This window comes from Nestor notabilis, unplaced genomic scaffold (genome assembly GCF_000696875.1).
Source record: "Nestor notabilis isolate BGI_N333 unplaced genomic scaffold, ASM69687v1 scaffold24507, whole genome shotgun sequence".
Classification (NCBI taxonomy): Eukaryota; Metazoa; Chordata; class Aves; order Psittaciformes; family Psittacidae; genus Nestor; species Nestor notabilis.
This window is the reverse complement of record NW_009937305.1, coordinates 35,825-53,449: the sequence shown is the minus strand read 5'-3', so window position 1 is coordinate 53,449 and position 17,625 is coordinate 35,825. Positions and strand designations below refer to the sequence as shown.

Sequence of the window (17,625 nt, the reverse complement as noted above, 5' to 3'; positions counted from 1 at the left end):
TGCACTGCCTGGACAACATATGATGCAGCAGGGACAGGAGGACCTCCCTGCCCGCTGTGCCATGCTGCCCTCCAGCTCTGCTCCCTGCCCAGTGACACCAGGACAGAGCCAGGCAGAGGGTCAACCGTGACCTGACAATCTGCTTGTACATCATGAGGGAGAAAGCCACCAGAATTGCTTTGGCAACCTGCCTTTGGGGTGGGAAGTACGATTTACACAACTTTCCCTTCCTTCATGGTTGTTTCTCACCGTAATCATAAAAAAAGTCTTATGAAAACATTTGTCCTAGGGAATGTTTGGCGATGCAGCATGTTTGCAAATTGTTCAGTGTCTAAATACATCAGCAACCCATCTCTGCAAGTCATCACCGCAATCAAACAGCTCCTCTTTCTCTTGACTATAAATGGTCTCTGCTGAGGACAGGTTTGAAGAGTGAGGAAGCACTCCCTCGAGCTGATGCACTGGGAAGAGGAGAGTCCATATGAACAGGACCATTTCTAGAGCACAGATCTCCAAGGAGGGGAGAGGTCTGGGTTTGATCCTTACCTCTTTCCATGGTTTTGCTCCAGCTGTTGGATCCTGATGCAATAAACTGCTTTAGTCCTTGAACTCTGGCACATGCACAGTCCCACTGACCTCAGAGACTTTAGCTTGCTGCTGATTTTAAACTCAAGGCCAGAACCGGGGCAGGTCCCCCGCCCCTCACCACACAGGAACACACAGCCCCTTTCCTCCATGGATCCTGTCCTTTTTCCACCGTGGCTGCTCTTTCTAAGGGACACACAACCTGCCTGAAGTGTTAGGAAAACCCCATCCTTCTAGTAACCCTCTAAAACACAATTACCGAGTCAGTTGAGAGCTGGAGCGTTATGACCTTCTCCCCAGCAGAGCAGAGAGGTTAAACTTATGAGCAAGCCTTTGATGTCTGCAAGCTTCACGTGGTACAAAACCTTCTGCTTTGATGTTCCTTTTAAAAGAGAGGAAACTCAAGGTGTGCAGTGCACAAGTCCCAAGGAGCACTCGGATCTGGCCACCCACAACTGCAGGCACAGGAACCGAGCTCTAACGCTGCTACTTTTGCTCAGGGCTTGGCTGCAACAGAGAGAAAATGTGACCAAACACTTCACACCCTCACCTGCTTCTCCCAGACCAAACCCACCTTTGCTCTGTTTCACAGCTCTAAGTATTCCCATGGGAGCTCCAGACCTGACCTCAAAGGTGAGGGGACGCTGCCTTTTCCCATGCCCCAGGCCAGGCAGCGCTGGTCCCTCACCTCACGTGGCCAGGGGAGGGGTAAGGAAGCCCATCTCTTTGCCCCTCCTGCACGAGCTCTCCATTGTGTGCAACACCAGCGTCCTGCACAGCAGCAGCAGGAAGGTCCAGACCGCACGGAGGGACCTGCCACGGGCCCTGGCACGCGTCCTACCTTACGCAGCAGCTGGGCCATGGCTTCTCCCATCCATCCCAGCATCCCCACGGCTCTGCCAACAGGTTGAGCCCTTCTCCCAGGGCCTGACAGAGCTGCCAGCAGGGCCAGGCTCCTCTCCATCCCGAGCTCACTTCGCCTCCTTTTCCCTCTCCCGCCTCCTCCCATGGGGAGTTTCCCAGCAGCTCAGTAATTAGCATCATCCCCACCAATGCTAATAACACCACCACAGATCCTGCTATCCAAAGCTCAAACAGCTTTACAGCCATCATCACGCCTCTGTAACCTCCCCAGGGTAGGCAGGGAAGCAGCATCACCCCACCGCACAGATGGGGAAGAGGGAGGTAAACAAGAGGCAGAGATGGGCAGTGAACCCGGGAGCTCTGACTCAGGCACCGCACCCACGGGACCTCCCTGTGCCAGGGACCTGCTGCTGCACAAGGCCCCTCCGGAAGGAGGCTGGTGGCTGTGTCGGCAGCAGGACTCATCCAGGGATTACAACACTCGGCTTGGGGCCTGGGAGTCCTGGGATGAGGTTCTTTCCCGAGCATCCCTGCACACAGGCTCAGTTTCCCCCTGCAAAATGACTGTGGGAGAGCAGCACATGGCACCATGTGAACAGTCTGAGGTCACACCTTCTGGTGGGACAGCAGCTATTGTGGCATCCCATAAAAGCATCTTAGATCAATCATTAGACCTCACCTCTAATTAAGGACTCGCTGTTTACTGATGGATTAAAGAGGATTTTTGCTTTGAGCATTCGCAAAATGAGGGATCTGGGGGGATTCTGGTCTCAACAGCCTGACCAGGGAAAGCTTCTCTCCCATCCTGTGTGGGGTTTGTTACGTTTGACTAAAAAGGTTCCCATGGATGGGAATTACAGTGTTTAAAAAAGCCCACCCACAGTCCCCTACAACAGCCTGACACAGCCCAGGTAGCCCCAACAGACAGGGACAAAAGCAGAACTCAAGGCAATGGGTTGCTTTGCTTTTGGCAAGATGACATTGGCTTTAAATGTTCTGGTCTATGCTACAAGCTCAGGCTGGTACATCTGCCAGCTGAGCACCAACACAACCAAAATACACCTGAACTCCCCTCTGCCACTCTGAGCGTTCACCTACGAAGAACACAAGCCCTATACACAAGCTGTGTAACTCTGTGGAGCTACTGGCCTGAAGAAAACCCAATAAACCACTTGTCACTGTCACTTTTATGGGATATGGACAATGGACCATCAGGTATCAAATAAGGGGCATTCTGTAAAACACAAGACAGGCAAGTGCCCTTCTCTTCCAGCCAGAAGCACTGCAGCGTGCCCTGATCTATTCTTTTTGGGCATAAACTGAGACGTTCAGTGCCTGCAAGGAGGAAGATGTCATTTTTTTTCCACACGCTGCTGCCCCGTGTATCCTGTTGAATTCACTCCACTCTGTTCCAATGCTGTGTGCACCAGGCGTGCCTGGGAACTGAGCTGAGAACGGACTCTCAGGGCTCAGCTCACAAATCCAGGGCAAGTGGGGAGCTAACACACAGACAGACAGAGTGCAAAGTCAGGGCACACAGGGAAGAGGCCCCAGGAGAACAACCAGGCAAAGCAGATGACTGCAGCAGCTGGGTAGAGCCTGAGCCACCCCTTTGCACCCCTATGAGCCCCTGCTGGGTGATCACCCACCCCTGAAGGATGGGAGGAGCAGCACATCCCTCGCCTGCTCACACACAATTCCACCAGTCAAGACAGCACAAACCCCGGTGTCTGAGAGGCACCTCCTGCCTCTGGGTTTGTGTCCCCGTGTCTTCACTTCTCTTTCACGGACATTCACCAAAACCCCATGTGTACTCACTCTCGAGAGGTCATAGTGGTTGGCAATGTCCCACGGGGCCTTTTCTTAGACACAGCCTATGTGCTCACAGCTACACCCTGAGGAATGCTTTTTGCCTTGCTCTTGACAGAGTGTGGCTTTTGTTTGGCTCCTGGCTGAATGTCTGAGTTAAAAATACAAGGCTATTTTTGGCACAAGTGGGGTTTTTTTTCCGCCTTTCTATTGCCTTGGATGCCCCCATGCTGCTGTCTCCTTTCTGGCTCAGATGAGCTTTGTTTTCCTTCTCAGTGATCATGTTTGCACCGGTGAGCAGTAGGAAATGCTTTTCCTATTAGACCATTTCCATAAGCACTGTTGGGAATGAAGAATGAACTCAGAGAAGTCTAAAAAAAAAACCCAGCTGGTGTAAAGATCCTGTCTCCAGTGGCCAGAGAACTGAAAATCAGGAATGTCTGTGGTCAGAAGAGGATACGTACATACGCACACGCACACAGGTACAGCAGGATGTGTTCTCCCCATGACCCACAGGCCAGGAACAAAGGACTGAGTGCTTGAAGCATCCCCTTTCTACAGACACGCTTCATCCCAAGCTCTGCAGCTCAGACCCTTTCTTACCCAGCATGAAAATAGTTTATTTTGCTTTTCTTAAATGCCAGGAAAAAATAGGTCTCTCTTTCCTGGCTTGGATTTATTCCATCTGGAATCACTGCATGATCACAGGACTGTGATACTGTTACAGTCTCAGGATAAAGCAAGAGCCCAAGTACTCTCAAGCACTCATGCAATCATTAAATCTCTGTTGTTATGCTCCATATCTCCTGGCAAGACCAAGCTCAGGACTTGGGTCTTCTCGCTTGAGATCACCACGTTCTGATGTCTCAAAATCCCCTCCCATGATCCAGACAGATGCCATCCTTTGTGGGTGTGATCCCTGTCTCGAGGACTGAGAACAAAACCAACACAGCTGTGGGAAACCTCCCCAGCACATTGTATTTGCCATGTATCACAACATAAACATCAACACAACCAGAAGATAACAGCCTAACAAAGAGCTAAAGACATCAAAAAGGCCCATGGAGAGCTTTCCAGGACACGAATCCCCACCACCTTCTGGGGAGCCAAGCACAGACTGAGTCAGAGCTCTTCAACACCAACACAGGACTTGCTGCATGCCACTAACCCACAAAACACTAACACCAGAGCCAGCTCCTCTTGCCAGCTTCTTCTCTTCAGGAAGCCTGCTCCACCTAACTTGCTTCCAAAGAGAAGCTCCTAGACAATGATTTTGCATCATCTCTCATTCAAAGAGCCCACTCTGCACATTGCCACTCTGGAGACCATCAATGTGATCAGGACATGAGAGGGAACAGTAGCTAAGCTCCCAGATTTGGCAATGGAATCGGCATTTTTCATTGCTCGTCAAAAAAACTGAAAAGGGTTCTGTTTCTTGAAGGCAACAAGCCTGCTCCACATGGACCCCAGGGTGCTGGTCAAGTCAGGCTACACAAAGCAAGGGGTCCCAATTACTGTGTTCTTCTGGAATTGAAGATCACATCCTGACAGTCCCAACTCTAGGCTCCTGTCCCTCAAGAGAAGGTTACAAATAGCACCACTAAATATCAAGCTCTCATAAACTAGTTCATGATGGAGGTTCAAAAAAGCAGAATGATTTGCCTGTAGTTGCCCAAACAGTCAGCAGCAGAGCTAGATGCAGGCTCTGTGTTCCAGCCAACAGGCCACGCCACTGCCCCCATAGCAGGTTAGAAATGAGGTAAGAACAAACACGGTATAAGAACTAACACGCTGTAAGAAACCCCCAGCTCAGTACTGGAGGAAAAACATCATCTTCCTACCGACTGTGAGACCTGGACTCGGACCTCGCTGGCATCCAGTGGTGAGGTACTTGACCCGCGGGGCTTCCTCTCGGAACTGGAGTGGTGCTCCCGGTATTTCTTTGACCTCGCAGGCAATGACAAGAACTCTTTTCCCGAGATCTTCAGGTCTCCCACATGATGGCTGTCCCCATTCTGGTCCTTGGGAAAGCAAGAAACAGTCATTGCTCAAATCGCCTGCCTCTGGTTTACGTGGAGATCTGTTGGCAAGTATCCACAGAACGGGGGACACAGAAGCAAGAAGCTCATGTGCAGTTCAGGTGGTGTGAGCTGACACTCCTCACGTGCAGGGCTGAGTGAGGACATTCTGTCTGTCTTTACACCACATGGTTTTAATGAGTGGAGAGGAAGCACCACCCAAGCAATGCACAGTAGTCAACTTCTCCACAAGAAGCCAGGGAGAAGTAGCATCCTCTTATAAGCCCAGGTATGCAGGTAGAAGCATGGCTGGTTTATTTATGGGGATGGGGATGATGGATGAAAGGTCCAGAAGCAGTCACTGCCACTAGTGATTTCTGGCAACCACACTCAAAAACCTCTTCTAAGCAGTGGCCAGCTCATCTTGCCCAGGATACCAAACCGTTGGCACAAGTCCCTCCACTTGCTGTATCTTCACTTCTACCCAGTGCCCAGCCAGGCAGCAACCTACACCAAACCATGGATAACCCGACCATGCCCCAGGGAACACAGCTATTCTGGATGCTCCACAACATTTCCCACCTCTAGGATTTGGCTCCCAGCACAGACAGAGCATTGTCTGCCTCAGTGTCTCCCACTGTCTTCAGCAAGTAGGGCCCTTACCCAACAGCTTCCTAAAAGGCTGATTAACATGGATGGTTGGAACCCCATTCTGCTCTTTTCTCATGCACCAGAAGCACGTGGGGGCTGCAGGCTAACATGACTAACTGCAGCACACAATTACAAGCCATCCCCTGTTCTCTCCCTGCTGTCCTCCTTTGCTCTCTTAAATGCTCAGTGCTCCCACAGACATAAAACACAGGATGATCGCCCCTCTATAATGCACGAGGAAACTGAGGTGACAGAGGCTGCATGTCTCTTCCCACTGCAGCCCCTCACTTCGCTTTTCCAGGCCCTGCCCCATGCCTGACTCCCCCTTTCTCACCCGTTTCCCATAAGACACACACAACTCTATCCCTTCTCTGTCAAAAGACTCAAGTTTAATGGCCCTGCCTGTATTATCATAACAGCCTCATTACTGCTGTCACGCAGATGAGGCCCTGCTACAGAAGCACCAGGAGTATTCAGCATTTAGCTCCAAAGTCACTTACTAAAGGCACAAGGCACTTTACATCTAACTGCTGGGAACTGAGTGCCCAAACCTGCTTGATGCCTTGGGCTTCAGCCCTTCCAGGCTGCAAACCACCCGTTATCACACACACATGGCACTGAGGGGATGCCCCAGGGTGTCCTCACTGCAGCAACCACAGACAGGAGAAAGAAGCCCAGGAGATGGCCCAAGATGTTGGGACTTAAAGGCACATAGACCAAAGAACCAACAATACTGAACAGGATCTGCAGTCACAGCACACCAGCAGCACAATGAAATGCTGTAGCCAAAATGGCTTTTCCATTCCTTGCAATACAAACAGGAATATCAAGAAGGAGTAAGGAGAGATTCATTCCCCTAAATGCTATTGATGGCATCAACTGCAGCCAGACTGGCCTCAGCATTTTGGAAAGCAACTACAGAAGTGTATTTCAGAACTGGAAAGAAGCTACCTTACAACGACCTTACTGCCTTAGTTAGAGCCTCAAACCACTTAGTTCATGACAAAAAGAATAGATGACTCAATTACAGCAAGTAAGAACCTTCAGGGTAAAAACCAGCATGTGATGAAGAGATTTTTAGTCTCACAGAGAGAGGAATAAACAGGAATCAATGGCTGGGAGCTAAAATCAGAGAAACTCAAAACAAAGAATAAAGCACAGGCTGCAGAGAGCAGGATGATAAGGGAAGAACCATTTTCACTATCTGCTGAGGCACTCAGAGCAGACATGGGTGCTTCTGGAGATACACTGCCCAGACACGTGGCTCTGTGCAGAGGCATTAGGCAAGAATTCCTGGCCTGAGTGGCTGTGGGATTCCTGAGGACTTTGAAGGCTGTGTCTGGCACAGATGATGGGCAGAGAGTGAGACAATAATTGAGAGGGTGCTGGAGAGATCACAGTTCACTCCACTGACTGATTCCTCACCTTAGCAAGCTTGAAGCCAACAACCCTCTCCCATGACTGTAATCACCTCTTCCTGGGAGCCACAGTAGGAGAGAGGAAGTGGAATTGCATCCAAAGCACTTTTAGAAGGAGAGGTGAACCTGCATGCACCCCACAGTATCACTGCAGGAGGAAGAGGACTACTCATGTCTGACTCCACAGAGTACCCACAGCCCCATTTACTCCATCCTCCCTGTGAAATCCCTGAAATCCCATAACCCTGCCTGAATTACTGCACGAGGTTCAGCTTTTACAGGAAAGAGTAGGAAACCAGCAGCATTAACAGCAGATCACACATCAGCAAAACTCTCCCTGCCTGTCCTCTGGGCTGTGCTGCTGTGATGAGGGTACACAATCGAACGTCCCTGGCACTGGGCATCACTGTCCCTGCCACTATCAGAACCCTGGAGCTGGAGTCAGTGGGTTAAAGCAGATCAGAGCCAAAATGGCCAGCGGGCAGTTGCAATAATTAACAAAACCACATAAATATGTTTGGCATCTAGCTCCCAGGAAGAGTTAATTCAGGAAGAAGCTTTTGTCTGGGCCTCCCAGTGCTTACTGGGAGGTTTAGGCACTCAAATGGGTGCAAGCTTGAGGTTTTTTCCCACTGACTGCACCTACCTGCAACCTGGGCAAGTTTTTTCTCTCTGTGACACTCCTGTAAGAGAGGAAACACTCCCTGGGACACTCTGGAGAGCTCTGCCTGGAAAGCACTGGATGAAGGAACATTATTTGTGCCAAAGATGTTCCCAAAAGCGGAGCACAGCTGCCCGCATGGCCACCTCCTCTGGGAAAGGGCATACGCAAGCCCCATGGCAATGGGCAGACCCAGCGATCCTGTGCAGGATTCCTGAGAAGTTCAATCAATCCCTGTGTGTGGAAAGGCTCAGAGCCTCCAATGTAGAAACAGCCTTTGCCATGGGGACACAGAAAATGCTGAGCTGCCTGGGTCTGTCATTGCCAGCAGTGAACCGGAGCAGAAGGAATCCTTAAGAGCTCCTTGGAGCAAACCCCTCTGCCTCCTCCAACACACCAGCTCCTGCTTCTACCCTCTCTTTTTTTTGAGCAGCACTCTGCACCAAGATTTGCCACCAGCCACTAAAGGGGCTAAAATGCTAACAATTATCCTCTCAACGAAGGCCTGGTTTTGCAAAAAAGCACAGAAGTGGCTTTTTCAGCTTTCAGTTAAGTGCCTTTTCAGTCAGACCAGCTGTTCCTCTCCTCCAAGCTCTCTAGAAACCCTCTTTGGTTAATCCCATTGACTCCAATGATATCTGCTAATTGCATACTTCCCTGCAAATGAAGCCAGTCAAGAAGCCATTACAGATTCCTACTGATACCTCATCTTCGAGGCCAGACATCTTTGCTTACCTTTTCAGAAGGGAACTTCAGGAGGTCTAAGCTGTCCATGCTGTTCCTTTGGAGTCTCTTTGGCCTGGCTCCTGCAAAACAACGCACTCTCACATCAGGAGGGTGTCACTCACTGACAGCACTAATGTCACACAGATAAAATTCAAAGCGTGGCAGATCCTCCACTCCCGTTAACTACAAAGTCAAAGGGACGGGATGTTGCAGCTGTGCTGTCCTTGAGATTCACATGGAGGGGGGGGGGCTCTATTGTTTTGGGTCTTTTCAAGATGCTATCACAGCACAGTCAGCAGCAGCAAGGGCGGTGGGAAGCTTTTGCTATCAGGCCAGTAGCGGTGTCATACTACAACCCTGACCTCAAACGAGGTCTCTGGAATTCAGGAGTTACAGACCCCCCTCTAAACCATAAAAGTCATGGGACTGGCATGGAGCAAAGTGAGAACAAAGCCACAGTTTCATACATCTGTGGATTTGTTGCTTCATATTTCTAACTTAAAGAATGTATCTGGGATGCAGCTTTGAGCTTTTCTCTACAGTCACAAGGGCTAGAAAACTAAGTGAAGGGGCAAATATTTTCTGTCATAGGCTCACCCTTAAGGGGAGCAAAACCTTGCCCTGAACCTGACAGAGGAATCAAAATTTGGCAGGATTCATGCTAGTTATCTGAGATTTCATTCCAGCAATAACAGAGTGGGTGAAACACAGTTCAGCTCTGATCCCTGCTTCCTAAACTCTCTTTTACCTCCCTTCCTCCCTCCAACCTGCTTTCAGCTGCTGTTGCCTTGCTCACTAACAGCCAGGGTTTACAAAATGGGATGTCTTTACCATGCCTGGGTGGGAAAGGGAGAACTTCTGTCCCTCCACTCTCCTTCCCTGATCTTTCTGGAAGGTTCCGTTTAGCTGAGCACCACATGATGCCCAACAGCAGCAGCCAAAGCTGTCACCTCAAGGTCCCATGACAACTTCCAAGCTTCAGGGGAAACCCTGGGGGAGGGTGAATGAATGCATGTGAATTGAAACCCATCGCCCTGAGAACAGAAACCACAGAGCTTTGTGTGGTTCCTGCAACAGCAAACTCACCAAACCTAGAGATTCCCCTGTTCCCAGCACCACTGCTTATGCTACAGCATCTCCCACAGACCCTGTTCTAACCAGGCTGCCACCAAGCTGCTCACTGGACAAACTTGATGAGAGAGAAAGCACAACATTCAGAAACCAAGTCAATACTTTAAGCAGAACATTGGGATTAAATGGAAAAGCCACCAGGTATAGCAGAGATTCCTGCATTGACACACATCCAGCTCAGCCAGGGCTCCAAATGTGACCAGAGCTGTATCTAAACTGTACCAGCTCCAAAGACACTGCTGCTTTGGAAAGTTCAGCCTCGCTCAGCTTCATGAGACATGAGACAAGCTCAGATCAGCTGGGACTATCACTAAAGGTCATGCACATATATCACATCTCAGTTATAAATGACCTAAAGTTCGTTTCACTGCCCCTCGCTCCCCTAAAGTGATTTATTCTTACAGCCATAAAGACTCAAACCAGCAAAACGATTACCAGGCTTTGGGTCCAGAAGGGACTGACATCAGGCCCAGAACACTGATGTGGATACACAGAGAGCAAGGAAAACACAACAAGCAGCCGTCGTTTCTTCCAAACTCTCCCCTTTCTGCAGGGCAAATCCAGTTGCTCACTTGGCAGCAGCTCAGTAACAACAGGATTTGATCCCGGAAGGTCAGCGAATGCTGCTGACATTGGCGGGGGTTCAGACAAGGGGCTGCATCCCTTTGGAGCAGGCAGGAAGAAAGGACTTTGCTGCCCTCCACAAAGCAGGCAGAAGTCTTGATCTTACCATTCTTGTTTCAGCCTTCACTTATCTTCACTAAGATCTTATCTAAGGTAGCTCATGTTTACAAACCTGTGTTAAGTGAGCAGGTTGGGAAAGGCTCATGCTGTTGGATACCACTGAAAGGTTTGGGTTATTTGGTAGCTGAACACATCCATCACCACAGGCCGGATGTGCACTCAGCCATGAAGACAGCTGAAAAGATCAAGCCCCATAAGATGGGAGAGCTGCATCCTTCTCAGTGGGCAGACACAACCCACTGCCCTGCCAGAGACACAGCTTCACTCCATACAGGACTCCCCTTCCATGCCCTAGATGCCACCCAAGATTACGCTCCCACAGGGCACCAGTGATATGAGTTTTCAGCTGAGAGGACCAAGAGCTCATAACCAGAGGCCCTGCACCAGCTTAGTGGGACACACAAGCCCTACACCCAGCTCCCATCGCTCCCCTGCGCTCCCTGTGGGCATCAGCACGTTCAGGACATGGCTACGGCTGCTCTTGGCTTCCCTCTGAATAACCTAGAGTCTTCTGCATGGAGCAGTGAGGCAGGTCGGGAATAAAAGCCACCTACAACCACTCCATCAGCTGGTACATTTGGGTTTCAAAGCAATGCCCAAGAGGTGAAGCCAGCACCTGGAAGTGAGTGTGCGTCACAGCGGCTTTTAACAGCCACTTCCAGGAAATCAAGAAAGGAGCCAAATGTGCCTGATTAGATAAACACCCATCATTGCCAACAGGCTCAAGAGTCGTTAATTATACACCTCCGTCCTCAGGTGCTTTTGTACGTTTGCAATAGCATTAAACTGCTGGCCAGAAAGCATTAATCTCTGCTCTGAGAAAACCTGCCTTCCCTTTGTTAATTTAATAACGCAGTCAGCTGAGACTGCCCCGGCAATTAGGGCACGCAGCACAATTTGTCTTCCTCAGTTGTTTTGATGCTGGTGCTCCTCTGTTACCCTGTGGATTCCACATTCAATTGAGTTGAGAGGGGAAGAAGCTGGGAGTTACAAACCCAACTTCTGAGCCACCCAACTCATAGAATCATCAACTCAGCTATTTTCTTCCCAAAGACGACACAAGTGGCACCGGGACTGAGCACTGGCCCTGCCATCCTGCTCACCGCGAGCTGTCCCGCTGGTGGAGCAAGCAGCACCATTAAAACAAGCAGCTAAAAGGATTAAGAGGCTACTATCAGTCAGGGCTATGGTAAACCAGATCCACCCAGGCAGCAAGTCCCACCACACGCCTGGAGCTTGCCCTCTTTACTCCACACAGACAGGCTCAGGAGCCTCCACACATTCATCTTCTAAGAGCAGAGAGATTTCCATACTCACAAGCACTCCACGACAGGAGTCCCCTTAACTTTCTGTCTCCGACCAGGACATTCCCTCAGATAGCTCCAGACGTAACTTCCAGGCTCCTCCGAGTTATTTTTCCCAGAAATACCTGCAGCACTGCCTAATCCTCTGCAAAAGTTCAACTGCCTCTTTTGCCCCAGCGCAGATCAACAGCAGCAGCTGTAGATGCAACGGACTGAGCAGCTGAAAACCCGGGTCTGTTCCTCTGGAAGGTTTTTTCCTCCCTTTCCAGTATTTATTGGCATGTTTACCAAGCTCATTGCAGAGCAACGGAAAACCTCAGGGGCATTTCTAAATGCTCTCTCTGTCTTTAAGGTTTACTGAGGTCTCTAATAGAGCAAGTTGAAACCTTCTTGTGAACATCAGCTGAGCAGCACTCCTGACTGGCTGTATTCATGCCCTGTTTTCCTGCAGCTCCTCGGATGTTGTTCTTTTCACTGCTCAGGTTTGCTGGCTCTTTTTTAAATAGTTTTTTTCAACAATCTCCCCCCCCATGAACCAAGGGGGGTTTATTTTACTGCTGGTGCTGGGGTGTGTTTAACGGTTTTCACATTCTTGTGATTTTAAACTGGATGAAGCAGTCACCCCCCTCCCTGGAACGGAGCAATGGACTCCAGGGAGGGGGAAGTGCACTGCAATAGAGCTGAGGGCGATGCATGCGCTGGTCTGCCTGCAGATAAGACATTCTTGCTTCCCCCAACTCACTCACATCCCCCACCTCATAAACACTCCCTAATCTTCTGCCTTTGGGACACTAACCCAACATATCCATGTTAGACATGCACCTAGACCCATCCGCTTTCTCTGTGTCAGAGATGGGGATGGCCCCTCTGCACATCCTTGCACTATGTGTGACAACATGGATACAGGAACCTTCATTTAAAGTCTCTTTTCAGGGCCAGGTGTTTGGCAGTGCACGCTCCATACCTTCCTTGGGCTTTTTAAGCTCATTTTGAGCAGAATTATACCAGGCCCTGCACGTCTGAGAGAGAAGCTAAACCAGAGAGTTGACATGGCACATGCAGCAAGCACAGCATCTTCCACCCATTCTTCTCCTGTTCCCTTGGGATCTGGCCCCAGCTCCACACTGCCTGCAAGGGCAGGATCAGTGTGCCTCCGGAGGGAAGAGAAAACCTTAAAAACCAAGGGAAGTCTTTAGTTTTCAAGGCGCAATTAGAGGAGAAATGCTCATGTAGCAAAAGTTCTTTAGCAGTGCCTTGCTACAAAGCGAGATGTAGCCACAGAACACACCAGGAAGTGTTTTATCACGGGATAATGATGGGATCATGCCCTGTACATTTGCAGCATAGCAAAGCTGGGTAGACAGTGTGAGCAGCTTTGTTCTCTATGGACAGTCTCCCTCTACTCTGCTCTTGTGAGACCTCACTTGGAGTATTGTGCACAGTTCTGGTGTCCTCAACATAAAAAGGACATGGAGCTGCTGGAGCAAGTCCAGAGGAGGCCACGAGGATGATAAGAGGACTGGAGCACCTCCCGTATGAAGACAGGCTGAGTAAGTTGGGGCTGTTCAGCCTGGAGAAGAGAAGGCTGCGTGGAGACCTTATAGCAGCCTTCCAGTATCTGAAGAGGGCCCACAAGGATGCTGGGGAGGGACTCTTCATTAGGGACTCTAGTGGTAGGACAAGGGGTAATGGCTTTAAACTTAAACAGGGGAACTGTAGGTTAGATCTAAGGAAGAAGTTAATCACAGTGAGGGTTGTGAGATGCTGGAATGGGTTGCCCAAGTAAGTTGTGAATGCTCCAACCCTGGAGGTGTTCAAGGCCAGGCTAGACAGAGCCTTGGGCGACATAGTTTAGTGTGTGATGTCCTTGGTCATGGCAGGGGGGTTGGAACTAGATGATCTTAACGTCCTTTCCAAACCTAACTATTCTATGATTCTATATCTAAGCAGTGCTCCTGAGAGTGCAGTTGACAAGATCGAGCAGAGCATGTGTAGCAGCGACTCAGGGAGCCCTGCCAGGAGCTCTCATCAAGCTGACATGTGCTTTGATAACTCCAAGGCTCTCCCCCATCTCCAGCAGCTTGGAGAGCTGCCTACTCCATCCCTGCTTGAGACAAAGCGAACCCCCCGGTGCAGATCAAGCGACAGTTCTATTTGCAGGCTGGGAACATGCTGTATCCCTCTGGGGTGGCTGTACCAGAGGAAGCAGAATTAAACCTGACAGTGGACTCCAAAGATGAGCAGTGGGGAAAGGTTATACAGCCAAGATTTACATGAAAAGGTCAGTTCTCTCTCTACCTGTATTAACTGAGAGATACCAACTTGACCAGCCCAGGACACTGCCTCCCCCCGTCTATACAGATCCCAGCAGTTCAGAACCTTGATTCTGGGCAGTTGCTTGTGGTTAAAGACAGGTCTGCAAACCTCCCCAGCTCAGAGGTGACAGTGGAGATACGGTCCAGCAATCCAAATGCTCACAGACCACCTCAAATCATACGCTGCTGACATCTAATCAGGAAAGCTTTGCCAAGCTCATGCTCCATTATTACAGCAGGGAAGTGGGGGAAGCAAGCACAGCAGCAAGAAAAGGAAGGAGGAGGGGGAAAAAAGCAGCCTCCGGTAGGACAAGCATCTCATTTAATGTTTTAATTAGTCTTCAAAGACATAATGGATTCTGGCACTATAAATCCACTTGACCTCTATTATTGCCAGCACTTGCATGATAAATGCTGGCATTTGTTTTCCTTGTTGTTACTGGGATAGAACAATACTTTTCTCTAGCCAGAGAAAGCAAATAATACCAGTTATTTATGATGACTGCACCATAAAACACTGGCACCATGCTGTTGTGTGTCAATCCATGGGGAAGACCACCTGCTTACACCCAATCCTTTAGACAGGAAAGGAGCAGGGGAATCCTGACAGCTCTGGCCCCTTCTGTTTCTGAGGATATGTCAGGATGACAGTTTTATCTCTGTCAGTTATTTAAGGACTTTTCTGGCTGCCTGGTTAAGGCAAAAGCCACAGGTAGATATGGATTGCAACAGAAGGGAGAGGATACATGAAAACAGTGAACTCAACCCATAGCTAAGGGCCAGGGAAAGCTGCAGGGACGTTGTTTTCAGTGTGCTGTCACATTAGATTTCCTGAGGAGCACTTTGGTCCCAATGTGAGGCTCTTCCAGCCTCAGCTCTCCATTGTCAGAGCCAAAGCAACAGGAATGAGACCCCTTCTGCTGGGAAGATGGGGCTCCAGCATGTTTGCTGTGCTGTGCCATATCCATTGGCACACAGCTGAGTAAAAACATCAACCTTCCACACAGATCCAAGTGCTACAAAAACCTCCAGAATCACAGTTTTGCAGGATTTTTGCTGTGTGGCAAAACTGTTCCTTTAAAAAAAGTACATCCAATTTGTGGTAATAAAGAGAAGTTACTTTTGAATCGAGATGCTCATCTGCCTGATTTGGCAGAAGATGCTTTGTGCACATGTCACCCGTTTCGCATCCTCCAGAATCCAGTCTGACAGCTGAACAACTGCAAATAACAGCAAAGCTGCACATCCACATGGCACCCAGGAGCCCCTTCACATCTGGCTGGCTGCAGCCAGGGTGAGCAACCAGCACAGAGGCTCCTCCGATGGGGAGATGCAAAGAGGAGACACCCTGGACCACATACCAGAAGAGCCTTCATGTGGATGAGGTAAGACTTGGAGCAAAGTCCTCCTCAGAGACAGAGACGGCACCAGGGAGCTACTTTCCCCCAGTGGGAGCAAACCCGAAGTAGCTCAGGAAAGCTGCAATCTTTGAGTACAAGGTGATCTTACATCTTGTAGCCTTACAGCTATTAGTAATGGTCATGATGTTGGGCACCTCTTTGATTTCAGTTTCCCCCCACATGTGCAATGGGCATTAGTTTTTCTCTAACTGAGCAAGGCTGGAATAAAACTTACTTGCAAATAGAGCGCTGGCAATTCAGGTCAAAGAATGAATTTTGGTGTGTATTTGCAGGATCTAGACAATGCAGAGCACCTGATTATGCAACACCCGACAGATAGTCAAATACAAGCCTTGGAGCTTGTTGGAAGCTTGAAGCCATGTTAGAGGTGGCCTCTTACAACCATAACCTCCCCCAGGCAATTGTCTGCTTCACAGATTAACAGTTGTGGGGACAGGAGGCTTTTGTGGGAGATAAATGAAGAGGGTGGAGCAGGCTGGGAGGAGGCACACAGCCTCAGGGCTAATGCAAGAGCAGTGGGAAAGGCTTGGCAGGAACACCTGGCTTGCTTCTGAGAGCAGGGTTGTCTCTGCCAGTATAGAGCAGAGTCTCATGACCACCCATCCTCCATTATCAGCTTGTGTTGAACAAGCAGAGATCAAAACAAAACGGAGTTTAAGCTAGAAAGTGACACGCAGTAATTAGGCAACATCCCCAGCAGCCAGACAAGCCCAACTACACAGCTGTGTCCTACAGGCTGAGTCAGGGAGGGCAGAGAAAGAGCAACACACATGAGAGCTTTGCAGTGATCAAACAGTGAGTAGAACCCTCTAAGAGGGACTTGATCCCTCCACCTGGGTGCTGTTGTCAGTCACTGCTTGCAGCAGCCAGGCACTTCCAGCTACTGGAACACACTGGCCACAATGGACTTGAATGCACGAGCTTTGTCTCTACAAGCTGCCAGGTCTCCTTCTTTGCTAAGCAAAGGTCTGTTGTCCAAGTGCTTGTTCCTGCCAGGCTGGGGCCAGTCCTGCTGCCAAGGGAAGGAGTATGGCTCCTGAGGTCAGTCAAGAGATGAAGGTGGCTCACGCTGAGGGTCTGGCCTTGCCTTCCTCAGAGAAGTGCCAAAGCAGACCATGGGCATCCATACAGAAACCTTTAAGAGATAAAAAGGAATTCTAGCTGGGTAAGAAAGAGAACTTTCTTCCTCTTTGTCCTTTTCTTGCTCTATGCTGCAAGAGAAGACAGTAAACAGAGGCATCTTGTTCCTAACAGTAATACTGTAGACAGAAGAGCATCATAAGCATAGGCATTGCCTACACACTGCCTACCAAAGGAAACTGTCTGTGGAAAGCACATTCGGGAACCAGACAGCACACACCAGAGCTGGGATGGCTGCGGGAGCTGGGAACAGTAGCCAAAGGGAACTTCAGGCTTCCCAGCTCAGAGCAGGAGTTTGTGTAAGGACAAAGTCAGCTCTCCCTACAACAAGAGCTCTCTGGATTTAATGCATGGCTTTACCAAAAGCCACGTTGTACCTTCTTCACCACAGGCTTCTTCCTCATTCTCCCTTCCTACTCTCGCAGTCTCCCCTGGCATCAAGATAAAACAAGAACCTGAGTTTCATTAGCACAAGATCTCCTCCTCCACTCGTGGAGGATTTCCTTTTCTGTGAGCTGAGAAGTTTGCTGTATTTCACATGGATGCTGGGAAGGAAGCTCAGGTGCAGACCAGGGTGAGAGAAGAACCTGAAATACTTCTTGATGCTTTGAGAAGATTTTAAAGCTCCCTAAAGCCAATACTGGGTCAGTCTGAACCGAGGGCTCAATTATTCAGTTTAAATCCAAATGACTCAGAGGTTCATCCCCCCATCAGTGCTGCTGATTTAACAGCTCACACCACAGAGGTTGCTCAGGTTTAGTAAACAATCAATACAAGGATTATGAGGAGGCATCCTTTAGAAGTCCTAAATCTTCAACCCAGGCAGCCCCCCATGCAA

At 49.5% G+C, this 17,625-nt stretch overlaps 1 protein-coding gene across 1 annotated transcript in view; it reads right to left on the bottom strand.

Moving 5' to 3' along the window:
- Nucleotides 1–5,099: 5,099 nt before the first annotated feature.
- Nucleotides 5,100–17,625, bottom strand: part of LOC104409011 (G-protein-signaling modulator 1-like) — a gene marked incomplete at its 3' end in the record, with an annotated part of 30,043 nt that continues 17,517 nt past the window's right edge. Inside the window, exons 10-11 of the mRNA XM_010018777.1 lie at nt 8,742–8,812; nt 5,100–5,279 (exon numbers count right to left, since the gene is read on the bottom strand). Coding sequence (XP_010017079.1) covers nt 5,100–5,279; nt 8,742–8,812 — 251 coding nt within the window. The remainder of the gene's footprint in view (nt 5,280–8,741; nt 8,813–17,625) is intronic.